Genomic DNA, 26,145 nt, shown 5'->3' on the forward strand with positions numbered 1-26,145 from the left:
TCACATTTTTTTGAACTTATTGGGTAAGGCACACGATGACTCTTGGCCATAATGCAAGTTTCACACCTAAAATCAGATTCATGTAAGTTCAAAAACAAACTTGGAAACACATGCCTTAAGTAAGAAAATGATGGATGTCCCGGTCAATGATGCCACGACCAAATCTGTTGTTCTTTGTCACCAGTTTGATGTGCAGTATTTGCTCGACCAAAGCTGAAATCATCCATGTAGTACAGCCCCTCTATTTTAGTACCATAACCAATAATCTTCTTGGTAAGAATATCCTGAAACAAACAGAATTTAAGATTAATTAGTGCACAGCAATTCAATTCCTCGGTCGCTTGGCCTACAGACAATAATTTATTTGAAAGAGATGGAACTAATAAAGTGTTTGGTAGTGAAAGTGCCACTCTTCCAACCCCTGTAATTGAGTATGTCACTCCATTAGCCTTGGTAATGCATGTTTGTTTTGGTTGAGTGGTTTCAAGAAAATCCCGTGGATCAAATGTCATGTGATCAATCGTCTTTGAATCAATGATCCAATCATGGTTACCTGAATCATTAAGAGCCATCGATTTGTTTGTCACAGCAGGCGAAGAGTCCTTTTGTGGTATCAGGAAAAGTTGAGATTCAGTGTTTACTGCAGCAGAAGGAGAGTCTCCAGTCTTCACAAATGCAGCTCGATCAGCTTCACATTTCTTTTTCACCTTGAGTTCGTGCCACCATTTTGGATATCCATGCAGCTTAAAGCAGGTATCTCTAGTGTGTTTCATATTCCCACAGTATGTGCAACCCCCTTCCCCTGCTTGGGACTTCGACTTCATCGATGTATTAGGCTTCTCATTGGATATCAGATGAAGTGAAGATTGCTGCTGAGGCTTTTGTCCTCTTGTTGAGATCATAACAGCACCAGGCACCATATCTCCTTTTGTCAACATCACTGTTCGTCTCAAATCTTCCCAACGAATATGTGCATAGGCCTGTTCTACCGTAGGAAATAGTTGAAGTTGAAGGACATCTCCTCGGATCTTATCAAGATGGTCTTTTAATCAATCCAGAAATGTATAGACTCTATCTTCTTATAAAATAGAGTTATACTTCTGAATATCAATATCACATTTCATCGAATTTGGATGGCAGAAATCGATTTCTCTCCATAGGCCTTGAAGGTTGTTATAATATATCTCAATAGATCCTCCACCTTGTTTAAGCCTTGTCACATTCCTCTTGAGATCATAAACTTGTAAGATATCGCTGCTATCAAAATATGTTGTAGCAATAGCATCCCATGCTACTTTCGTCGTCAGGAATCTGATATAGTTGCCGATTAGTTTTGGATCCATAGAGTTGATCAACCATCCCTTCACCACTGCATTTTCAATTCTCCATTTTCTGAAACTAGGATCTATCTCATGGGGTTGTGGAAGATCCCCTTTTATGTATCCCAACTTGTCTTTTCCTGAGATGTACATCTCCATGACTTGGGACCAAAGTCCATAATTGGTGTCGTCCAGCTTGATGCCAATCTATGTAGTGATAGATTTATGATTTGCTGTGGTTGATGTCTGATTCAACATCTATGATATTCTAGATATTAAGTCTACAAGGATTGAATTCTCTCATTGGAAATTCTCTGTTAAAGAAGTACGTTCTTCTGTTGCTCTAAATCTCTCATGTTTTTCTTTTTTTTCTTTTTTCTATATCACAGAAAGAGACTCACAGGTCCTAGAGTTATTGCTTTGATACCATGATGAAATAGTATATAATATTCCATTTATTTCTGAATACAAGAGACTATTTATATAACATGTACGGACATCTATCTTTGGAATGTAATAACTACTATCGATAAATTCAGGCTATGATTATTGAAATAAAAAGAATCTCTATAATCTCTCCACAAAATCTTCTATGTAATAGCTCATGATGTGGGAAGCATGGATAACAGCTAGTGCAAATTAGTTTCCGGATTCTTACCAATAGTATATTATTCAAAATATCATATATATTCATAAGAAGTTGTTATATATATTATTCAGGATATTATATATATTCACAGAAAGTCATATACATTCACAGAAAATTATATAAGGTATTGGAAAGCCATATATATTGTTCAGAATGTCATATAAAGATATATAAAATTATATATATTACTCAGAATATCATATATATTCACAGAAAATCATATATATTATTCAGAATATTATATATATTCATAAAAAAATCATATAAGGCATCAAAAAGTCATATATATGGTTCAGGATGTCATATAAAGACACATAAAATCATATAATATATCAAGAAGTTATAATAACTAACAAGATATCATATAAAGATATAAAAGTCATATATATTGTTTAGGATATCATATATACTTACAAAAAGTCATATAAGATATCAAGAAGTAATAATATTGTTCTTTCTTTGTTCTGCAGAGGAAAAGGGCATTTTCGTAAGGAAAAAATTGACGAAAAAAAAGTTGTGCCACATTGAATATCTATCTCATTATTAATTATACTACATGATCCAATATGATTGGATGATTTGCTCCACATTAATTTTACTATGCCGCACGTACGCGGTGCATAGAGAATTACTCCAAAATAAATAGTCTCACGTAACTGTTATGCCTCGGCCCAACTAAAGCTCCATTTAATTTGGTCCAATTGCAATGGTGCCAACTGGTTAAGTCTGTAAGGTCTTTTGCATGGATATCACATATTCAGATTTATCAGTCCCTCAAGCATCCCAATTTTCTGCTGAGTCTGTACCAGTCTTAAATTCATCTCCTTTTGTTCTGTTTTCCTTTTTATCTTTCCTTTTTCCGAAGACTTGATGCATATCGTTCAGGATGTACAAGATATACGGGATACATGAATGACATACACTTACAGCGTTAATCCGACCCTTGGAAAAGTTACAGCCAAATTATCAGATAGAACAAAGCCGGCAGGGATATATGTGTTAATAAATCCACATTTATTAACAAATCCACATTGATATGAAACATTGCCAAATGTTACATGTAATATCAGGATATAAAAGTCAATAAATGATAACATTGCCATGTGAAATTGACAGATCCACATGCAAATTCATAATTCAGAGTCTGAAAGGGATATAAAAATTGAATTCATCAGTAAAAGTATGTGGTAGGCCTCATTAAATATGTTCTATGTTTTCAACTCTCTCTCTCTCACACACACACATATACAATAAGGGTACATTTGGTTACATTTTTTGATTTTTAATTTTTAATTTTTAAAAAATATTTTTTATTTTTTTAATTTTTACTACTCAATAAAAATAAAAAAATAAAAGGTATGTTTGGTAACTACGTTGTGGAGACGGCAGGTGAAGAGCTTGACGAGAGAGAGGGATTCAAGAAGGGAGAGAGAAGGTGGTGGGGAGGTGAAGAGCTCGATGAGGGAGAAGGATTCGGGCTCTTTACTTTTTGGTTTGGCGTTTTAGATGTGAAAAGTAAAAAAAAAAAAAAATAAGTTTTTAAAAAATAAAAAAATTTATTTTATATATAAAGTAATTATTTTAATTTTTTTATTTTAATTTTTTGCTTTTCATAATGTTATCAAATATTATTTTTTATTTTTTATTTTTAAAAATCAAAAAATAAAAAAAAATATTTTTTTTAATGGCTAACCAAACGCACCTTAAATTTATGAGGTCACTTGATGAAACTCGCTGCACTCCTTATGCCTTGGCTTTCCATTAGTCTTAGACTGCATGTATCAGCCCTGACCAACCACATGCTTACTGTTTATTCTCTTAATTTTCAGTAAGACACTAACGCAATGCATGTTTCCTATGGTACCAAAGTCATCCTTTCCCATTGTATTCGCCACTGGAAATGGTCGAGAGGATGTGACAGCAATATAAAAACTTCGCCCTTCTTATTACACGCTATTGCACGTTCATAGAACGCAATTAGCGAAAGCAAAATTAAGAGAAAAAAAAGGGGAGATAGGTTGACCTTTATTAATTTATCATTATTACTGGGAGGTGGATACTCTTTATCCTTGTCACCCTAGACGTACGACACCGTACCCTCGATTTCGTCCATGACTAGAACTACGTAAACTTTAAGGCTTTGGAACATGGACAAGTACCTTCAAATAATGCTTTAAAAAAATTTAAATAATAGGTTAGGTGATCATATTAATAACTGTTCGTGGAGTATTGGATGAATTATTGGTTGACGTATTAATACTAATGGCTATATATAGAGGATGAGGAGACGCAGCTCTGCAAATTAAGTAGCAAGGGACTTCCTCTATTTTGAGTTTGAAGAGAGATGGAGAAGGCCTCAGAATTTGGAGGTGCTATGCTGATACTTTTGGTGTTATTCATCCCTAAGCTCAGAGTAGGAGCGGCGTGGGAGGAGGCCCATGCAAGCTTCTATGGAGGAAGTGATGCTTCCGGAATTATAGGTCAGTCTTCTAATTAATCATCTTGCTTTTCCATTTTTGAATCCACTAACTTAAAAGGATATATATATATATATATATATATATATATATATATATATATATATAGCTGGTCCATTAATATTTATTCTCCAACTATTTGTTTAATTACATATGCGTTCTTTATGTTTCTGTAATTAGAACGTTGGCAGCAATTGAACTTCATATATATAATCTGTGAAGTTATCGGTCATTAATTCCCCATCTCTCTGCCTTTTTTTTTCTTTTCCTTTTTCCTTTTTTTTTCATAAGCAATTTGGTCCATAATTCTTGAAAATGCAATTAATTAAGAACCATAATATTTCTGAGCCAAAGGATATGAAACATAAGATAATAATTATACAATATGTCTGGTGACCAACCTAATTAAGCTTGGCCAACGGTCGGCAACGAGCCTGCACCGCTTTTGAGGAGGTCACGAAATCAATCAAGGGGCACGTTCCACAACGAATCAATGGTACGTGGGGCACGTTCCACAACGAATCAATGGTACGTATTATATATATATATATATATATATATATATATATATATATATATATATATATATATATATATATATATATATATATATTGGGGAATACCGATCGGTCCCGCTCGTGCCGACTTATAATCGGGCATATACGACCGACCGACCGACCGACCGATCGTCGGGTGCCGTTACCGACCGATCGACGGCTCTCTACCGACCGAGGATATGTCAGTCGAGCAGACCTTTTCCACCCTCCAGACCGACTGCATCAGGGGATCCAATGCCCGACTCCCGCGACGTGCCCGACTGACCGTCGAAGGAGTCCAAATCTCCGCCCGACGCCCCTCAGCTGGCCACCGACCTAAGGTCGGTCGACTCCTCCAATCGCTGTACTACTGCCAGAGATTGTCAGTCCTGACAACAGCATGCGGCACTGCCGCCTAGGGGCATTATCCCACCTATGGCATTGTCAACCCTAGTGATTTGACGGCCCCACGGCGATTTGACATCTTTACGGTGACTCTGACAGTCTACAGTGAATTGACAATTCTTCAATTGTCCGCGCCATTAATGACGGCGTTACACCACGCTCCGCTATATATATCGGGGAAGGCAACAGTGCTAGAGATCTCTTCGAAACTCTTGGGCTTGCCCCCTCTCTCTCCCTCTTTTCCTCTCTCGTTGAGCTCCTTATTTTCTTTTCACTGTTGCCTAGTCTCCTCTCTGACTTGACCATCGGAGGGTCCCCGCCGAAGCCGCCTCCGGTCAGTGCGGACTTCTTTTGCAGGTGCTCGTTCCCGGCGATCAGGCGACGAGGGGATTGGCTGCAACAGATTGGCGCGCCAGGAAGGGGGGGCAGCGTAACGGTACCTTATCCTCACGAAATTCGAGATGATAAAGATGAGAGCTCAGCGATCGAGGGTCACTGGATCGGCGAGGCGCTCTTCCCGTCGGAAAGAAGCCTCTTCTCCACCCTCCGCAGCGGAACCCAGCTCTCCACACCCCGCGGTGACCACGGAGGCGCAAATCGCAGCGATCGTGCGACAGATGACCGTGCTGACGGATGCGGTCAAAAGCCTCCAGCAACAGCCGGTCCAACTGCCGCCATCACCGGTCGGGTAGCCGGCGGCACGTCCGATGCCCTCCAGGAGCAGCCGCCGACGCCCGCATCGATCTCCGTCGCCTCCGCAGGAGCACCTGCCACAGCGCTCCCATAGAGAGGAGGAGGGGCGGCCGCGGCGTGACGCCCATCGGTCCCGACAACATTCTCCCTCCCAGTTGGAACGAGCGAGGAAGGAGAAGTGACCGCGAACGCCGTCTGCCTCTCTCTCGGACTCTTCCGGAGACTCCACTCCTGGGGTCTCCTAGCACCGACGGATGGACGACTACGAACGCAGGTTTGAGGAAATCGACCGTCGACTCGCACAGCTGCAGGTGGACGGGCAGAAGTCTTCAAACGATGTCGACTTTCAGACCGCCCAACCTCTCTCCCGACTCATCCTCGACGAACTGATCCCCAGTCGGTTTAAGATGCCGCATGTGGAGCCTTACGATGGCTCCACCGACCCAATCGACCACCTGGAGAGCTATAAAGCTCTCATGACGATTCAAGGGGCAACCGACGCTCTCTTTTGCATCGGCTTCCCCACCACGCTCCGCAAAGCTGCCAGGGCCTGGTACTCTGATCTTCGATCGGGAAGTATCCATTCCTTCGGGCAGCTCGAGCACTCTTTCGTGGCTCACTTCAGCACCAGCCGGAAGCCGCCGCGAACGTCGGACAGCCTTTTCTCCCTCAAACAGGGAGAAAACGAGACGCTCCGACACTTCATGATGCGGTTCAATGCGGCCACGCTTGAGGTCCGGGACCTCAACGAAGACATGACTATCTCGACCATGAAACGGGGGCTGAGGGCGTCCTGGTTCACCTACTCCCTGGACAAAACCCTCCCCCGAACATACGCCGAACTGCTGGAGCGCGCGCACAAGTACATGCGTGCGGACGAAGGAGCTTCCGACCGGCGTCTGACTTAAGGCACGGGCCGAAAAGAAAAATGGAAGAAAGGTCGGGCCCATGCTGAACCCAGCAGGCCCTCCACCGATAGACGGGTCTTGCCCCGACGATGGAGTCCGAGACTGATGCATCGCAGGTATGACTCCTACACCCCTCTCCCTACTCCTCGTATGCAGATCTTGATAGAGATCGAAGGAGTGGAGAATCTACGACGGCCTCAGCCTCTGAAGGCAAAAGGCCCCGACCAACACGACCGATCGTCGATCGTCGAATCAACGGCTCGATCACCGATCGCCGAACCGATGGCCTCGACCTCTGAAGGCAAAAGGCCCCGACCAACATGGTCGATCGTCGATCGTCGAATCAACGGCTCGATCACCGATCGCCGAACCGACGGCCTCGGCCTCTGAAGGCAAAAGGCCCCGACCAACACGGCCGATCGTCGATCGTCGAATCAACGGCTCGATCATTGATCGTCGAACCGACGGCCTCGGCCTCTGAAGGCAAAAGGCCCCGACCAACACGGCCGATCGTCGATCGCCGAATCAACGGCTCGATCACCGATCGCTGAACCGACGGCCTCGGCCTCTGAAGGCAAAAGGTCCCGACCAACACGGCCGATCGTCGATCGCTGAATCAACGGCTCGATCACCGATCGCCGAACCGACGGCCTCGACCTCTGAAGGAAAAAGGCCCCGACCAACACGGCCGATCGTCGATCACCGAATCAACGGCTCGATCACCGATCGTCGAACCGATGGCCTCGGCCTCTGAAGGCAAAAGGCCCCGACCAACACGGCCGATCGTCGATCGCCGAATCAACGGCTCGATCACCGATCGTCGAACCGACGGCCTCGGCCTCTGAAGGCAAAAGGCCCCGACCAACACGGTCGATCGTCGATCGTCGAATCAACGGCTCGATCATCAATCGCCGAACCGACGGCCTCGACCTTTGAAGGCAAAAGGCCCCGACCAATACGGCCGATCGTCGATCGTCGAATCAACGGCTCGATCATCGATCGTCGAACCGACGGCCTCAGCCTCTGAAGGCAAAAGGCCCCGACCAACACGGCCGATCGTCGATCGCCGAATCAATGGCTCGATCACCGATCGCCGAACAGATGGCCTCGGCCTCTGAAGGCAAAAGGCCCCGACCAACACGGCCGATCATCGATCGCCGAATCAATGGCTCGATCATCGATCGCCGAACCGACGGCCTCGGCCTCTGAAGGCAAAAGGCCCCGACCAACACGGCCGATCGTCGATCGTCGAATCAACGGCTCGATCATCGATCGCCGAACCGACGGCCTCGACCTCTGAAGGCAAAAGGCCCCGACCAACATGACAGATCGTCGATCGCCGAATCAACGACTCGATCACCGATCGCCGAACCGACGGCCTCCGCCTCTGAAGGCAAAAGGGCTTCGACCAATGCGGCTGGCTAACTTGCCAACTTAGCTTCGACCAAAGAAAGGCAAAATGCCTGCGCGACCACCGTCGCGACTTACCGACCGAGCTACGGTCGGTCAAAGGATATTTGGCTTGCCACCGTCTATCACACGATGCGACCACTATCGCATTCATGACTCACCGACCGAGCTACGACCGGCCGGAAGATATTTGGCTGACCACCGTATATCATGTGGCGCAGTGTAAATACCCGACACAAGGGTATCAGGATTCGACTTATCATCGCTCCCCCGACTAAACGCGTCGGACGACATCCGACTGAACGCGTCGGAAGAGACCCGACTGCCAAGTCTTATCCAGCGGTCGGTCGGCTTTCGACTCAATGAACATGCCCGACTCACAGCCGGGCGAAGGATGCCTGACTCACAGTCGGGCGAAGGACGCCCGACTTAGGCCCTCGACCATCGAAAGGCCGATCCAAAGTCGGGACTTGTTCTACCTTCATGGCGGCACGAATTACCGAACGTCCTAACTGATCTATATGGGTTAGCGACTCACGTGTTCAAATGCATTCCACAACACATGGAAAAAAGAAAGACATGCAGAAGGAAAAAGTTCAAGTCCAAAAAACTTTGACTTTGATTTCATTGAAGATCAAAATAAGCTTACAAAGTTGGGCCAAAGCCCGAGTACAAGCTGGAGCAAAAGGAAAAACAAAAATAGAAAACCGACTAGTCCTCGGAGTCGGCCTCCTCCACTGGATAACGACGGGGGACGGTCGGCGAACTCGCTCTGGCTCCAGAGTTGGGGCCGTCTGATCTTCGGTAGCTCGCTCTGCGTCTTCTTCGGCTTCCGCCCTGGTGGTGAGGCCTTCTGATGCTGGGTCGGCTGTCTCTTCCGCAGCTGGGGCCTCCGACTCTGGCAGAACAATGCTGCTGAGATCAAGCTCCGGGTACAGGCTTCGAACGGCTTCCTAAGCATCCTCGTACCCGACCCGGTACGAAAGGAAGCCGCTCTCCAGAAGCTATTCTCGGTACTCTTCCGAGTCACGGAAGTCTTCGACGGCCCGACCCATGGCCTCCTTCGTCGACTCCGCTTCTGCCCTCGCGATGTCTGCGTCGGCCTGGGTGACGGATAGACCTTCCTCGACCTTAGCAAGATTTTCGAGGCTTACTCAGAGCTGCTCGCGGTCGGCCTCCAGCTCCTTGGCGAAGCTGTCCCGCTCGTGCCGAAGCCGACGGACGGTCCGGGACTTCTTCTTCGCGTCATCCCGGGTCGACTGCAGCTCCGACTCCGATGTCGCCAAGGCGCCCTTGAGTCAGGAGACCTCCTCCGTGAGTCGGGAGACCTCCCCCTCAAGTCGGCTCTCCCACTCGACCGACTGTTGCAGCTGGTTGACCAGGACGACCTTGTCGGCTTCAACGGCCGCGACCTTGTCCCTCCAAGCCGCGCGCATATCGCCGAACTTTCGGTATCTAGCCTCTAGCTCGGATATGTTGTAGACCAGCTGCAGAAAGCAAAACCGACCGTCAGGAGACCGGACTCACGGAAACAATATTGAAAATGAAGGAGAGAGGAACTTACCCGGATCATCATCGGGTAGAACGAAGACAGCATGTCGGAGACACGCTGGTTCTTCATCGCCTCGATGTCGGCGGGAAGAAGGAGCGCCTGGCACAGCCTCCTGGCCAAGTCATGGTTGGCCAGGCCCGATGCACTTTCGGAGAGTGGGAAGTCGGTCGATCCTCCACCGCCGACCGACCATCCTTCATCGCCCGACGCCATAGGGGCCTTCCCTCGGCCGGACGCCCAGGCCCTGACGTCGGAGATGGACGGCAAGCTCGAGCCCGATCGAGTCTCAACCGACGGTGCGGCAGCAGCGGGTGCAGGTCGCTCGGGCTCGTGCACCCCCTCCCGATCCTCCTCCGTCGGCTGAGCAGCCGGTGCGCCATCGACCGACTCATCGGCCGCCCTTCTTTCAGGCGAGGCGGCGCCCTCGCCCGACGGTCTCTCGGACGGGACTTCGATGAGCACTGTCGGTGCCGACAGTGCGATAACGGGCTCCGCCCCCGACCCAATCGATTCGCTCGGCGGAGTGACGTGGGGCCTCTTGGGAGGCCGCGACGGCCTGGCCTCTTGCGCTGGCCTCTTTCGAACGATGTACTGACGTACGTCGGCTACCGTCAGTCTTGATCTCGGTGGCATATCTGCAAGCAACGACAGACGGTCAGCACCATAAAGAAAAAATAAAAAGAAGAAAAAGGGGAAGAAAAATGAAAAACCGACCTAGGTGGGGGACCGGGCTGAGGTCGGCGTCGTACAGGGCCTGCTCGGTGACGAGCTCCCTCTGCTTCGGCACCGAGATGTCCTTCAGTCGGTGGAAGTCTTCCCGATCCTCAGCCTCCACCCGACTGTTCTCGTTCGGCTCGGTTCGGGGATTCCCCCAACGGACAGGAAACCCCCAAGGAGTGGAAGAGGATGCGAAGAAGAACTGGTTCTTCCATCCGTGAATAGACGACGGAAGACCAATAATGAAAGAGAGCCCCTTCCGAGGATTGAAGTACCACCACCCTCGGGCTTTAGGGTGGGGTCAGAGGACGAAGAAAGCTCGGAAGAGGGAGATCCGAGGATCAGTCGGCAAAAGCCGACACAAAAGAGCAAAACTGACTATTAGCCGAACTGAGTTCGGCGCGAGTTGTGCCGGGCACAGTCCGTAATAGTCAAGAATATTTCGGACAAACTTCGAGATCGAAAAATGAAGGCCAGTCCGGAGGTCCTCTACATAGAAGGCCATCTGGCCCTCAGGCGGACTGTTAACCTGACCGTTGGCACCAGGGGCGAATAGCCAAAACTGCTCCGGGATGCAATATTGCTCCCAGAGCCGATCGACGTTTGGCCCCGATAGTGAAGAGACCTCCACCTCCGGAGTCGACCGAGTGTCGTCAGTCGGCTCTCCCGACCGACTTCCTCGAGGGGATGTTCTAGCCATGGACTAAAACAAAGGAAATGAAGAAGAAGGCAGGGAGGAAGAGACGGTGAAGATGATGATGGCCCCCAGAAGAAGAAGAGGGAGCTCCTAAGAAGAAAGGAAGCGGAGAAGAGTACCTGGAATAAGGGATTACGCGGGAAGAGTCTCGACAGCAAAGTAATGGAGGGGTAAAAACTGAACATGGGCGACCCTGTATATATAGTACCCTCCGATGGTCGAGATGAAGGCACGACCAACGAGGAGTCTCCAGATCTCGCCACGTGGCATCATCCAGGCCGTCCGTCGGCCCGACGGTTCGACGCACCCATCCTTAGATCAAGCCACGTCACCTCAATCCGCTCCAACGGACCCGTCCCAATGGCCATATGCCATGTGGCACGGAGGCCGTGACGTTTCGTATCTCCAAAGGGGCGGCGGGAACGACGGTTTTTCTTCCCGATGGGACGAGACTCTGACACCGACAGGACGTCCGACACCGACGGGACACCTGGCGCCGACATGACATCTGACACCGACGAAACGTCTGACACCGACTGGACATCTGACGCCAGCGAATCGTCTGGCATTCATGAGACGCCTGACATCATATCAACCCATGGTACGGTCGAAACTTGATACACAGAGGATCCACTCCTTTTCGCCCGACGCTACTACCCAAACGAAGGCATCGGCCAGTGCGCCGTCCGACTCAGGAGTGGAGAGGGGCAACTGTTGGGGAATACCGACCGACCCCGCTCGTGCCGACTTATAATCGAGCATACACTACCGACCGACCGACCGACCGATCGATCATCGGGTGCCATTACCGACCGATCGATGGCTCTCTACCGACCGAGGATATGTCGGTCGGGCAGACCTTTTCCGCCCTCCCGACCGACTGCACCAGGGGGTCCGATGCCCGACTCCCGCGACGTGCTCGACTGACCGTCGGAGGGGTCCGAATCTCCGCCCGACGCTCCTCAACTGGCCATCGACCTAAGGTCGGTCGACTCCTCCAATCACCGTACTACTGCCAGAGACTGTCAGTCCTGACAACAGCGTGCGGCACTGCTGCCAGGGGCATTATCCCGCCTATGGCATTGTCAACCCTAGTGATTTGACGGCCCCACGGCGATTTGACACCTTTACGGCGACTCTGACAGTCTACAGTGAATTGACAATTCTTCAATTGTCCACGCCATTAATGACGGTGCCACACCACGCTCCGCTATATATATCGGGGAAGGCAACAGTGCTAGAGGTCTCTTCGAAACTCTTGGGCCTGCCCTCTCTCTCTCCCTCTTTCCCTCTCTCGTTGAGCTCCTTGTTTTCTTTTCACTGTTGCCTAGTCTCCTCTCTGACTTGACCGTTGGAGGGTCCCCGTCGGAGCCACCTCCGGTCAGTGCAGACTTTTTTTGCAGGCGCTCGTTCCCGACGATCAGGCGACGAGGGGATTGGCTACAACAATATATATATATATATATATATATATATATATATATATATATATAATAATTATACAATATGCCTGGTGACCAACCTAATTAAGCTTGGCCAACGGTCAGCAACGAGCCTGCACCTCTTTTGAGGAGGTCATGAAATCAATCAAGGGCACGTTCCACAACATATCAATGGTACATATTATATATATATATATATAGAAATTTTTTGTGCACGTGAGCAGTGTAGAATACGTGTACTGTCCATGATGCTTGATTCACATATGGGATCGAACACGATATGTAAAAAAAAAAATTTTTAGATTCCACACGTAAGTTAATCATCACGGATGGTGCGCACGGCTCTACACCACTCACGGTGTACAAAAAATTTTTCATGTGTTATTTGCTTCAATCCAACTTGTGATTGATGGCTGAGCATCGAATCTGTACGTTCAAATGGATTGAGCCTCGAAAACCATGTTCGATCTGATCTATTTTATATGAATAGACTGTTAAAATACAGAGGGTGCTTGTGGTTATGGAGGAAAAAAATTTTATAGTCAGATCGATCATGGAAGAAATTATGATCGGACCGTCATCATCTGCTATATGCATATATTGGAACATTCATCAAAAAAAGAATGATTATATGATGTTTATCTAAACTGTTCAAATATCTCTAGGATTTATCCATCCATTTTTTTTAGTATCTCACACATACGGTCATCTTTTTAATGGATATTTTTGAAGTATATCCGATCATAATTTTTTTCATGATCGATCTGAATATAAAAATTTTACCCACATATATAGGGCATACTTCCACATGGTGTGCAATTGGAGGAAAGCACCACAATGGTGCAAGAGGGGAGGAAGCATCACGGTGACAGCCACAAACTACTGCCCGCCAAACTACGACCTGCCCAACGACAATGGCGGGTGGTGCAACCCACCAAGGAAGCGCTTCGACATGTCTCAGCCTGCTTGGGAGACGATCGCCACCTACAGAGCCGGTATCGTGCCTGTATATTACACAAGGTATGTACGCATGAGCAAACCTCGTTTGTTGGTTTTAATCTTCGTCTCGGTCGGAGATGAATTAATTGTTCCATCTCCATTGATCGAAGCTCTTTCCGAGTCCTCTAAGAGTTCCACTAGCTAGCTATTTAATGATTATAAAGCAAGCTATTTTATATATATACATATTATTGGTGCAAAAATCTGCTTGCGTCGGAGAAGCTGGAGTCGGAGAAGCCGCGGTCGCCGCCGGGACCTGCAAGGAAAGTCTAAACCGGAGGTGGGGTTGCTCCGGCAAGACCCTCCGACGCTCAAGTCAGTTCTCTGCCTCAACAAGAATGGAATGCTCGAACGGAGAATTTAGCAGAGTTTTAAGATAAGAGAATGAGCTTAGAGAATAACGTATCTGAGTCCCCCTTTTATAGGCGGAGGGGGCAACGGATTGATGGTGACACCTGTAATCGTCTGGTAGTGGGCCGCCCGTGGTCAGGAGAATTTATTGCGAGAGGTAGTGGAGCGGAATCGTGGCTGTTACCGCAGCTCGCCATGTGGAATCAGATGCAGGGAGTGGAGCAGCGCCCGTTGTCGTGACTTGCCAGCGGATGGGAGAATCGCCCGGTATCCATCGCAGGAGGTGGAGCAGGTTCGTGGCCGTTATCGTGGCCTGCCAGGGGGTAGTGGAGCTGTGCGGAATCCGCCACAGGAAGTGGGGGCAGGGCGGCGACGGTTACAGCGGCTTGTCAGGGAATGATGGAGCTGCACGGAATCCGTCACAGGAAGTGGAGCAGGATCGTGGCCGTTTTGGTGGCCTGCCAAGGGGCGCGGATCTGTTGATTGAGGCTCGGCGACGGTCGGAGCCCGGCTCCCATAGGAGTCCAGGCGGAGCTATGCTGCAGCTGATGTCGGAGGCGGAGCCCGGCTCCCGTAGGAGTCCGGGCGGAGCTGCGGTTGGTGTCGGAGGCGGAGCCGGGCTCCCGTAGGAGTCCGGGCGGAGTTGCTCTGTAGTTGATGTCGAAGGCGGAGCCCGGCTCCCGTAGGAGTCCGGGCGGAGCTGCGGTTGGTGTCGGAGGCGGAGCCCGGCTCCCGTAGGAGTCCGGGCGGAGCTGCTCTGTAGTTGATGTCGAAGGCGGAGCCCGGCTCCCGTAGGAGTCCGGGCGGAGCTGCGGTTGGTGTCGGAGGCGGAGCCCAGCTCCCGTAGGAGTCCGGGCGGAGCTGCGGTTGGTGTCGGAGGTGGAGCCCGGCTCCCGTAGGAGTCCGGGCGGAGCTGCTCTGTAGTTGATGTCGAAGGCGGAGCCCGGCTCCCGTAGGAGTCCGGGCGGAGCTGCGGTTGGTGTCGGAGGCGGAGCCCGGCTCCCGTAGGAGTCCGGGCGGAGCTGCGGTTGGTGTCGGAGGCGGAGCCCGGCTCCCGTAGGAGTCCGGGCGGAGCTGCTCTGTAGTTGATGTCGAAGGCGGAGCCCAGCTCCCGTAGGAGTCTGGGCGGAGTCCTCTGCAATCAAAGTTAGAGGTGAAGTCTGGCTCCCGTAGGAGTCCGGACGGAGCTTACCAGCAGTTGATACTGAGAGCGGAGCCTGGCTCTCGTAGGAGTCCGGGCGGAGCTGCGCTGTAGTCGATGTCGGAGGCGGAGCCTGGCTCTCGTAGGAGTCCGGGCGGAGCTGCGGTTGGTGTCGGAGGCGGAGCCCGACTCCCGTAGGAGTCCGGGCGGAGCTGCTCTGTAGTTGATGTCGAAGGCGGAGCCCGGCTCCCGTAGGAGTCCGGGCGGAGCTGTTTTGATGTTGCGGCGGAGCCCGGCTCCCGTAGGAGTCCGGGCGGAGCTGTCCCGATTCCGTCGGGGGTTTCGGCTGTGGGTATTTTATACCCAACACCAGTCCCCCTACTTCCGAGTTTGAATTTCAAGCGAAGGAAGTACACAGAGAGAGAGATGGGCACAGCCGGAACCGTCCCTTCGAATCCCGCGCACTGCCGCCTCCAGATATTTTGGCATTAAATGAGCACGTGCCGGAGTCTTTTCGAATTGGAGCGGTACGAGGGGATGCTTCGGAAATCTCGCAGGTACACTGGCCTAGGTACGGTGCAATTATGACCCTGCCAACCGTCAGCCGCTTTTAGCCATCTGCCAGGGGGAGTAGGGCACGTGCCGGATGTGGACTGGCCAGAGGGATTCGCGATCATTATGGCACCGGATCCCAGGGTCTATTTAAACCCGTCCTCTCCCCCTTCAGGCGTCCTACTCCATTCCTGAGTTTTCGCTGGTGTCTGTCTTCTCTTCGAGATCCTGCTCCAGTGAACGTCTTCTCAAGTCGTATGCGCCTCCCGTTTCTCGTCCCACAAATCCCTCAGAGCAATATAGGTTAGTGCCAACCCTCTTCTCACCGCCTAGGGGCTTCTCCTCTCTTTATTACTTTTGTGCCTCTCTCCGAGTTAGCCTTCGGCGTCTCGTTCCCCTTTCGGTCTGTCTTTTTAGGGTTCTTTAGATCCTCCCTTCGAAACTACCCAGAATGTCTTCCGACTCTTCTGTTCCCGTCAGTTCTGAGAGTTCTTCTGCTTCGAACCCCCAGGTCGCTGCCTCTGCGGATGAGCCTGCGTCTGGGGTAGGGCCTCGCCCGGTTTTTGCACCGGGCGCCATTCCATGTTCGTCGACTCCGGATGAACTCCTTCTGATAAGGGTTCGGTATGGGGTTCCTCCAGAGTACGATCTGGAGCTACCTGGCCCCTCTGATCGGGCTAGCGCTCCTCCTCTTGGTCGCTTCTGTTTGTATCAGGAGGCGTTCCGTGCCGGACTCCGGCTTCCGCTTCCTGTCTTCGTTGCTGCCTTCTTCCGCTTCTTAGACATTTCTCTCGCCTCCGTGGCCCCGAATTCCTTTAGGTTTTTTATAGGGTTTCTCTCTCTCTGCCACATAGCCGAGGTCCAGCCGTCCCTCTCCTTGTTCAGGCATTTTTACACCTTCAAACGCCATCCTTCGGTGAAGGACTGGTGGTACTTCTCCCCCCAGTTTGGTAAGAAGGGGTTGCTGAAGGGCGCCCCTTCTTCGATTCACAATTGGAAGGAGAAATTTCTTTTTGTCTACTGCCCGACCCTGCAACTGGGCCTGCCCCCTTGGGGGTCTCTGAGGGATTCTGCCCGTCGGGCTCCCAGCCTGGGAGAGGACGACCTCCAGGCCGCCCAGAAGCTTCTAAGTTATCCCGCTCCTTCCCTTCCAAATCTTCTGAGGGAGCAGCTTCTTTTCAACATCGGCCTGAGCCCTCAGGATCCAGCAAGTATTTATCTTTTCTTTTCTTGCCTCCTTCTTCTTCTCTTCACTTTTTCCTTCCCGCTCTTTTCTTTCTCTTTCTTTCTCTCTTCTTTTTTTTTTTTTTTTTTGACTCTGGACTGATCGGTGTCGCTTCTTCTTTCTTTTTTCTTTTTCTCTCTTCTTTTTTTTTTTAGCAATGGACGCCGAAGCCACGCGGATGCTCGCCAAGGGCATGAGAGCTCAGAAGAGGAAGGGCGCGACGGCCTCCGGATCAGCGAAGAGGGCCAGGGCGGAGGAGACGAGCTTGGCTGCGCCCGTCCAGGTGGCCCCGGCCATCGACATTCCTTCGGATGCCGAGCCAGTGGCCCCCCGGGCTTTCTCGAGGAGCCCGCCGATCGGGGTCCCCGTTCTGAGGGTTCGCCCCACGGAGGCGCCCGCCGCGGGGAGGAGGAGGAAATCGATGGCTCGCAGGGCGAGCAGCCATCGAGCCGCTGCAGACGAGTCCGTCTGCTCCGAGGGGGGATCGGAGAACCCCTTCAACGACAAGGACCTGATCAGGCGGCTGCTCGATGGCTGCATCCTGTCTGATGTCGTGGAGAGGATCGACCGCACCGATCTCGAGCAGCAGGCTTGGGACTCTTTGGGGTCCTTCCTTGAGGTAAGCGGATGTTTATTTGCATGGTCACTCGGCCTTTGTTGTAATTCTCTATCCGTCCTTGCAGATTGGGCACCAGCTCTTCGCCTATGTTGAGGCGACGAGCCGCATGAGAAGGGACCTCCTTCAGGCGGAGGAACGCTGCCAAGCCGAGGTTGCTCACCTCCAAGCAAAGACGGTCGAAGTAGCCGCCCTCCAGGAGGCCCTGGAGAGGGAGAGGCAAGCCCGGGAAGAGGAGAGACGAGCCCGGGAGGAGGAGAGACGAATCTTGGAGGAGTCGGCGAGGAAGGCGGAGGCCGAGGTTGCCCATTTGGCCGAGCAAACTCCGGTCCTGGTCTCGGAGGCCAGGGCCCTTGCGGTGGAGGAGTTCAAGGCCTCCGTGGAGATGAGGGAACTGAACGTCCAGTTCGGCCAGGAGGCGTTCACTAAGGGGTTCGAGCTCTGCCAAGAGAAGGTGGCCAGCAGATACCCCGACCTCGATCTCGGCTTTCTTGAGGAGTCTGAAGACGAGGCCGGCCCTTCGTCCGCCGCCACCGCAGTCGCACCCCCCGCGCCGAGTTCTCCACCTCCTGCCCCTGAGGTCTGAGACCTCCGATCTTGTGCCCTTATTTTGTCACCATATTTTCTTTCTGTTTGTCTTCAAAATTATTCAATCAATAAAGTCGAATTTCTTGTTGTGGATGGCCTCTCCTTCCCCCTCTTCCTCTTTTCTTCCTTTCTTCTTGTAATGAGTCGGTCTTTGACGTTTGCACCTTCCGATGGCAGTGCCCTGCTGAAGCACTCCCCTTGCCCCTGGGGGTCCCGCTGAAGTCAACTATCCAGCGACTGAAAAAGGAGGTCCTCCACTTGACGAAGAAGTTGAAGAAGTCAGAGGGCGAGCTCCGCAAGTCGAGAGAATGCCATTCCGAAGCCGCCGCTGAGGCCGCCCACTTTAGGAGTCTCCAAGTGAAGGCGATCATGGATTACAGCCGGAGGAAGGCGAACTTCACAAAGGAGCTCGAGGAATGTAAGAAGAGCACCAGCGACCGAACTTGGGCTCAAGAAGCCAGGATCAGCGCCCTTAGGGTGGAGCTATCAGCTGCGAAGAGGAAGATCGGCCAGCTGGAAGGAAACTCATCCCGGCTCCTGGCACGGGTTGATGATGAACAGAAGTGGTCGCAGAAGGTCTCCGACCTCCAGAAGCAGCTTCAAGATGCTGAGATGAGCCACGACGTGCAGCGGGCCAGCTGGCGCCGGCAAGTGAAAGAGTACAAAGGGAGATTCCAGAAGGCGGCGGACGAGGTCGTTCGTCTCCAGAGGCAGCTGGTTACTAGGGCGCAGCTTACTTCCGCCCAAGATACCGAAGAGCTCCAAGCCCTGAGAGGCACTGTCGAAGGAATTTCTGTCTCCCTTGGGGAGAAGACAGCCGAGCTGCAACAGGTGAAAATCCAACTGGCGCTGGAGCGGAAGGCCGTCGCAGACGCAGAGGCGGAGTTCGAAGTTTTGCAGAAGTGGCGTCGAGAAGGGAGGCTGAGAGCCGGCGACTTCGTCAGGCGCTCCAGGATACGCTGCGAAAGAAGGAAGAACTAGAAGAAGCAATGGAGAACCTGAGGCAGTCCTGGTTGAGGGATGGAGGTGATAACCCTAGGTCGGAGGAAGCAAGGCCTCCTTAGAGCTCTTTTGTCTTTATGTAGTTATTTTCTTTTTGTCGTTTTGTCCTTCTTTCCCTGGCCGTCCTGGCCTTGTAGTGCGTATATCGGAAATGGAAAAAAGAGCGCTTTGTATTACCTTGTCCACGCGTAGCACTGATATTGTCGTCTGTTGAACCTTTCTTGTCGTTTGGCTTGTTTGACGTAGATGTCGCCGTGGGGGGGGCTCTTTCCTTTCATCCGACCTTGTTACGCGGCCGAGTTTCGCCACCATTGTTGACCCTTGCTGCAGAAGTGGCGGATGGAGCCCGGCTTCCGTAGGAGTTCGGGCGAAGTCTTCCTTGGAGACGGAACCCGGCTCCCGTAGGAGTCCGGGTGAAGTCTCTCTTGGCGGCGGAACCCGGCTCCCGTAGGAGTCCGGGTGAAGTCTTCCTTGGCGGCGGAACCCGGCTCCCGTAGGAGTCCGGGTGAAGTCTCCCTTGGTGGTCGAACCCGGCTCCCGTAGGAGTCCGGGTGAAGTCTTCCTTGGCGGCGGAACCCGGCTCCCGTAGGAGTCCGGGTGAAGTCTTCCTTGGTGACGGAACCCGGCTCCCGTAGGAGTCCGGACCTTCCATTTTGCTCGAGCCGGCGCGAGGTTCTCCTCCCCTTACCAGCCTTGCTTGTGGGGGCGCGTTAGGGCGCTGTAAGGCCTCTCCCCTCCGGTCTAAAAGAACCGGATCTTCGACTTTGCTCATGTCAGGACGAGGTTCTCCTCCTGTTCCTGACATGACCGTGGGGGCACATTAGGGCGTTGCAAGGCCTCTCCCCCCATCCGGTCTAAAAGAACCGGGCCTTTGACTTTGCTCAAGTTAGGGCGAGGTTTTTCTCCTGTCCCTAACAGGGCTGTGGGGGCACATTAGGGCGTTGTAAGGCCTCTCCCCCCATCCGGTCTAAAAGAACCGGGCCTTTGACTTTGCTCAAGTTAGGGCGAGGTTTTTCTCCTGTCCCAAACAAGGCTGTGGGGGCACATTAGGGCATTGTAAGGCCTCTCCCCCCATCCGGTCTAAAAGAACCGGGCCTTTGACTTTGCTCAAGTTAGGGCAAGATTTTTCTCCTGTCCCTAACAGGGCTGTGGGGGCACATTAGGGCGTTGTAAGGCCTCTCCCCCCATCCGGTCTAAAAGAACCGGGCCTTTGACTTTGCTCATGCCAGGACGAGGTTCTCCTCCTGTTCCTGGCAGGGCTGCATTTTTGGAGGGATCAGATCCAGTCATAATACATCCACGCTAGGTGGGAGGGGCACGTTAGGCAGAAAGAAAAGTAGATTCAAGGCGAAATAGTAAGTGATACATTTACAGTTTTCCCGCTCCTCCTTGAGGCCCTCCGGTGATGGAGTCGATGGTCTCGATGGGAGGTCGGTCCCCGGGTTGCTCCTCCCTTTTCTGCGGTTCAGGCGGTGGGAGGGCTCTTGGCCGGTCTCCTCTACCCTCAGGCCTGCGGTGGATGAATCTGTCGAGTCGACCTTGCCGAATGAGCTCCTCGATCTCGTCCTGGAGCTGGATGCATTCCTCCGTGTCGTGGCCGTGGTCGCGGTGGTAGAGGCAGAACTTGTTGGGGTTGCGCTTCCCGAGGTGTGTACGCATCCTCTCCGGCCTAGGGAGCTGCTCCCTGACCTCCATCAGTACCTGGGCCTTCGAGGCGTTGAGGGGGGCGTAGTTGCGGAATTTCTCTGGTGAGGAACCCCGCCGAAACCTGCTGTCCGGGCTTCTCTGCCTGCGTGCCCGGGGCGGAGTATGGGCGCGCTTATGTCCAGGAGGGGATCGGGAGCGAGGGCGGGTTTCCTTTGGCCTCTTCTCAACTGCGGGCTTACTCGAATCTCCCGCCTGACGCTCCCTTGCTGTCTCTTCGTCCTTCATTTTGAAGGCCTCTTCCGCTCGGGCGTATCCTTTAGCCCGAGCCAGTAAATCGGCAAAATCTCTGGGGTACTTCTTTTCCAGGGAGTACAAAAGATCATTCTTCTGAAGGCCACCTTTCAGGGCGGCCATGGCAACCGACTGGTCCAAGTTCCGGACCTCCAACGCCGCGATGTTGAAGCGGTTGACGTAGGCCTGTATGGACTCCCCTTCCCTCTGCTTGATGTTGATGAGGGACTCCGAACCCTTCCGGGGACGTCGGCTGCTGACAAAATGGGCCACAAATTGGTGGCTCATTTGATCGAAGGAAAAAATGGTACCCGGCTTCAGAGCCGAGTACCAGTTCCTCGCTGCTCCCTTCAAGGTAGACGGAAAAGCCCGGCACAAGATGGCGTCAGGAGCGCCGTGAAGCAGCATCATCGTTCGGAAGGCCTCCAGATGATCAACCGGGTCCGACGTCCTGTCGTAGCTTTCGAACTGGGAAAGCTTGAAGTTCGGCGGGATCGGTTCCTGTATAATCATTTGGGAGAAGGGAGGGTCAGTGCAAATATCCTCACCATAAGCGGGAGGCGCGTGGTGGAGTTCTTCGATCCGCCGATTCATCTCCTGGAGCCTCCGGTCCAAGAAATCCTCTCGACTTCGAGTCTCGAGGGTCCTTTGGCAGAACGGGGGCAGGGATCTTCCGGGAGTGGAGTCGTGATCCGATTGAGGGCTCTCTACCCTCGGATTCGCCTTCCCGGGCAGGACGGGGCGGCTGGCCCAGGTGGCCCGCCCCGCCGCCGGGTTCTGGCATTCCGGAGATGCCCCCTCCGGATGCGCCGACGCTTGTGGTTGCTGCTGCTGCATTGCTTGCACGGCTTCGACGAGGCCTTTGACCTGCTGCGCCAGCAAGTCAAACTGCTCCGCGCCGACCGCCGCCGCTGGAGGGGGAGGAGGAGGAGGCTGAGAAACGGGAGGGGAGGCCGGAGCCTGAGATCTGGCCGTGGAGGCCGTGGACCGCCGGGTGGACGCCTTGCGCGGAGGCATCGAGTGTCGATCTCGCGGGGGAAGATTGGGAGCGGGTGACGGAGAAACGGTCGGAGGCGGCTCCGTTGAACACTCCTTTAAGAACAAGGGTGCTGCGAAGGTTCCAGGCCCTCCTTCTAGCGCCAATCCTGTTGGTGCAAAAATCTGCTTGCGCCGGAGAAGCTGGAGTCGGGGAAGCCGCGGTCGCCGCCGGAACCTGCAAGGGAAGTCTAAACCGGAGGTGGGGTTGCTCCGGCAAGACCCTCCGACGCTCAAGTCAGTTCTCTGCCTCAACAAGAATGGAGTGCTCGAACGGAGAATTTAGCAGAGTTTTAAGATAAGAGAATGAGCTTAGAGAATAATGTATCTGAGTCCCCCTTTTATAGGCGGAGGGGGCAACGGATTGATGGTGACACCTGTAATCGTCTGATAGTGGGCCGCCCGTGGTCAGGGGAATTTATTGCGAGAGGTAGTGGAGCGAAATCGTGGCTGTTACCGCAGCTCGCCACGTGGAATCAGATGCAGGGAGTGGAGCAGCGCCCGTTGTCGTGACTTGCCAGCGGATGGGAGAATCGCCCGGTATCCGTCGCAGGAGGTGGAGCAGGTTCGTGGCCATTATCGTGGCCTGCCAGGGGGTAGTGGAGCTGTGCGAAATCCACCACAGGAAGTGGGGGCAGGGCGGCGACGGTTACTGCGGCTTGTCGGGGAATGATGGAGCTGCGCAGAATCCGTCACAGGAAGTGGAGCAGGATCGTGGCCGTTTTGGTGGCCTGCCAGGGGACGCGGATCTGTTGATTGAGGCTCGGCGACGGTTGGAGCCCTGCTCCCATAGGAGTCCAGGCGGAGCTGTGCTGCAGCTGATGTCGGAGGCAGAGCCCGGCTCCCGTAGGAGTCCGGGCGGAGCTGCGGTTGGTGTCGGAGGCTGAGCCCGGCTCCCGTAGGAGTCCGGGCGGAGCTGCTCTGTAGTTGATGTCGAAGGCGGAGCCCGGCTCCCGTAGGAGTCCGGGCGGAGCTGCGATTGATGTCGGAGGCGGAGCCCGGCTCCCGTAGGAGTCCGGGCGGAGCTGCTCTGTAGTTGATGTCGAAGGCGGAGCCCGGCTCCCGTAGGAGTCCGGGCGGAGCTGCGGTTGGTGTCGGAGGCGGAGCCCGGCTCCCGTAGGAGTCCGGGCGGAGCTGCTCTGTAGTTGATGTCGAAGGCGGAGCCCGGCTCCCGTAGGAGTCCGGGCGGAGCTGCGGTTGGTGTCGGAGGCGGAGCCCGGCTCCCGTAGGAGTCCGGGCGGAGCTGCGGTTGGTGTCGGAGGCGGAGCCCGGCTCCCGTAGGAGTCCGGGCGGAGCTGCTCTGTAGTTGATGTCGAAGGCGGAGCCCGGCTCCCGTAGGAGTCTGGGCGGAGTCCTCTGCAATCAAAGTTAGAGGTGAAGTCCGGCTCCCGTAGGAGTCCGGACGGAGCTTACCAGCAGTTGATACTGAGAGCGGAGCCTGGCTCCCGTAGGAGTCCGGACGGAGCTGCGCTGTAGTCGATGTCGGAGGCGGAGCCCGGCTCCCGTAGGAGTCCGGGCGGAGCTGCGGTTGGTGTCGGAGGCGGAGCCCGGCTCCCGTAGGAGTCCGGGCGGAGCTGCTCTGTAGTTGATGTCGAAGGCGGAGCCCGGCTCCCGTAGGAGTCCGGGCGGAGCTGTTCTGATGTCGCGGCGGAGCCCGGCTCCCATAGGAGTCCGGGCGGAGCTGTCCCGATTCCGTCGGGGGTTTCGACTGTGGGTATTTTATACCCAACACATATGGATGCATGCATGCATGTAGGGTTTCATGTCGAAGGAGTGGAGGCATTAGATTCACCATCAATGGAAGGGACTACTTTGAGCTGGTGCTGGTAAGCAATGTAGGTGGGAGTGGGGTGGTTTCTGGCATGTTGATCAAAGGGTCCAATGCGAAATGGGAAGCCATGAGCAGGAACTGGGTCATGAACTGGCAGATCAATTCTCATCTCAATGGCCAGAGCCTGTCCTTCCGTCTACAGCTCGAAGACGGTCGCGTCCGGATGGCGTACAACGTCGCGCCTTCGAATTGGAAGTTCGGCCAGACCTACAGCACATCCATCCAGTTCTAGCAACTGAGCTTTCTTTTTCTTGTCTGTGTTTTTTTTTATTTTCTTTTGGGCTGCCGGACCTCCGTATATTAATTAAGGTGATCGGCATGTAGCATGAATAAGATGCATGATTGCGTGGTTCTGGGCATTGCATTCTCTTCTTATCTCTATCTGCATCATCTTTCACGTCAACTGTATGTATTAATAGCTTAGGCTGTGGCTCAGATCTAAATTCTAAGACCAGCCCGCCTGGTATTATAATTCAGCGGAATAAAGACATAACTCCCCGGTTTGTCGTTTGAGGGATTCCATTCTGTTCTTTTCTTTTTGTAATTTTTCCTCGCTTATTTTTCTTTTATCCCAAATAAACTTTCGTTGCAACGATGATACCACATCATTATTATAATAAATCAATTAATAATTAAAAATAAATAAAATATAAAAAATAGGATATGATATTATCTATGAAAATTGATGAAATATATAGGAATCAATGAAATATAAAAATTTCATTGGTTTATTACAGATTTGATGTGGTACCGACGAATATTTTTTTTTTTTCATCCCAGCCAGTTCAGCTCTGCCGTCGGCAATGAGAAACACTAGCCACGCCCAGCTTTGAGGCCTGGCCCAATTTTGGATGTCTGTTCGTTTGTTTAAGTCAGACACGTATGCCTATCTTGCTTAATCTTTTTACTTATATATATATATATTTTTTGGGAGTGCTCATGGTTGTTTTGTTTTGTCATCTCTTTTATTTTCTCATGATCCTTTTTTTTCTTTAAGATCTATTTGGATGATTGGATCTAAAATTTTATGAAATTCGTTGATTGGACTAGAGCAACTACCAAAAGTAATGATTTATAGGCTGATTTAGGTTTATATTCATAAATATTAAAGACTATCTTTTGAGTGGACTGATCCGAATCCTATAACAAGAAAAAAAATATAATCCTGAATATTTGTGAACAATAGGCCCAGCCCAATCTATAATCTATTGCTTTTGATGATTGTACTAACCCGATCCACAAATTCTATAAAATTTTCGACTCAATCATCTAAACAAGTCTTTATTAAGAAAAAAAAAAAAACTCCAAGCTAACCTATGTCATTTGCACACGGGACAATCAATGCCGTGACTTAATGCTTCATGTTTTTCTCTAGAGAAGCGGATATCATGTGCCAACTAGAGTTATTTTAGCTGAGGAAAGATACGAATGGATAAGCTTTTTTTTCAACTAAATCTGTTTCCCATTTTGGACGAGGTTCTGAATTTAAGCCTTAGAAGATATCTCGCAAGTACTTAAAATTGAAAGTTTTAATTTATGGTGCTTGCACCATTCCTCTCAAAAAATGAGCTATACTTCCATGGCCATTGCATTTTTTCGGAAGCAATAACTTCATATTTTCTTACTGGTGCTTTGATGCCAACCTCTGTCTAAAATAACCTTATCTTTATGGATGTTGAGTGTTTCGATCTAGCATCCTCTTGCAAGGTATGTGATAATATGTCTGTTAAAGATACCCCTCTTTTTCTCAAACTTTTCTCCAAGTATAAAAAATGAGCTTGTACGTCAACTGTTGCAATTTAAGTTGCAGTGTCACTTGAGTTACAGTGCAACTCAACTACAATGCTCAAAGTAGTCCTTAGATGAAATATTAATCAGTATTGATTAATGGAGGCCACGGGCTTGTCTTTTAGTGTTTCTAAGCGATGTCTCTTGTAGAGTCTGTCTGTTTATATTTTTAATATTCGTATCTTTTGGATTACAATAATACATTTATGTATAAATCTTTACAATCGGCCATTTTGAAAGAGGGGCAGCCAAGTAAGTAAATATTGCTCTAAGT

General features: G+C 51.4%; 2 protein-coding genes across 2 annotated transcripts; one reads left to right on the forward strand and one right to left on the reverse strand.

Annotated features, from left to right (window-relative positions):
• Positions 1-1,079: 1,079 nt before the first annotated feature.
• On the reverse strand, positions 1,080-1,478 carry LOC140857599 (uncharacterized). The gene has a single exon (XM_073256876.1). It carries the CDS (start codon positions 1,476-1,478, stop codon positions 1,080-1,082), a length of 399 nt encoding a protein of 132 aa, XP_073112977.1.
• Positions 1,479-13,501: 12,023 nt separating this feature from the next.
• On the forward strand, positions 13,502-24,383 carry LOC140854683 (expansin-A8-like). The gene is made up of 2 exons (XM_073250709.1): positions 13,502-13,825; positions 24,009-24,383. The coding sequence occupies exons 1-2, from the start codon at positions 13,614-13,616 to the stop codon at positions 24,313-24,315; spliced, it is 519 nt and encodes a 172-aa protein (XP_073106810.1). The 5' UTR covers positions 13,502-13,613; the 3' UTR covers positions 24,316-24,383.
• The last annotated feature ends 1,762 nt before the right edge of the window (positions 24,384-26,145 follow it).

The sequence above is a fragment of the Elaeis guineensis genome, chromosome 1, assembly GCF_000442705.2.
Source record: "Elaeis guineensis isolate ETL-2024a chromosome 1, EG11, whole genome shotgun sequence".
Taxonomy (NCBI): domain Eukaryota; kingdom Viridiplantae; phylum Streptophyta; class Magnoliopsida; order Arecales; family Arecaceae; genus Elaeis; species Elaeis guineensis.

Coding starts and splice junctions, on each gene's coding strand:
- LOC140857599 (XM_073256876.1), bottom strand. CDS start 1,478: ATGGAGATGTACATCTCAGGAAAAGACAAGTTGGGATACATAAAAGGG.
- LOC140854683 (XM_073250709.1), top strand. CDS start 13,614: ATGGTGTGCAATTGGAGGAAAGCACCACAATGGTGCAAGAGGGGAGGA. Junction 13,826..24,008: donor GTGCCTGTATATTACACAAG/GTATGTACGCAT, acceptor GCATGCATGTAG/GGTTTCATGTCGAAGGAGTG.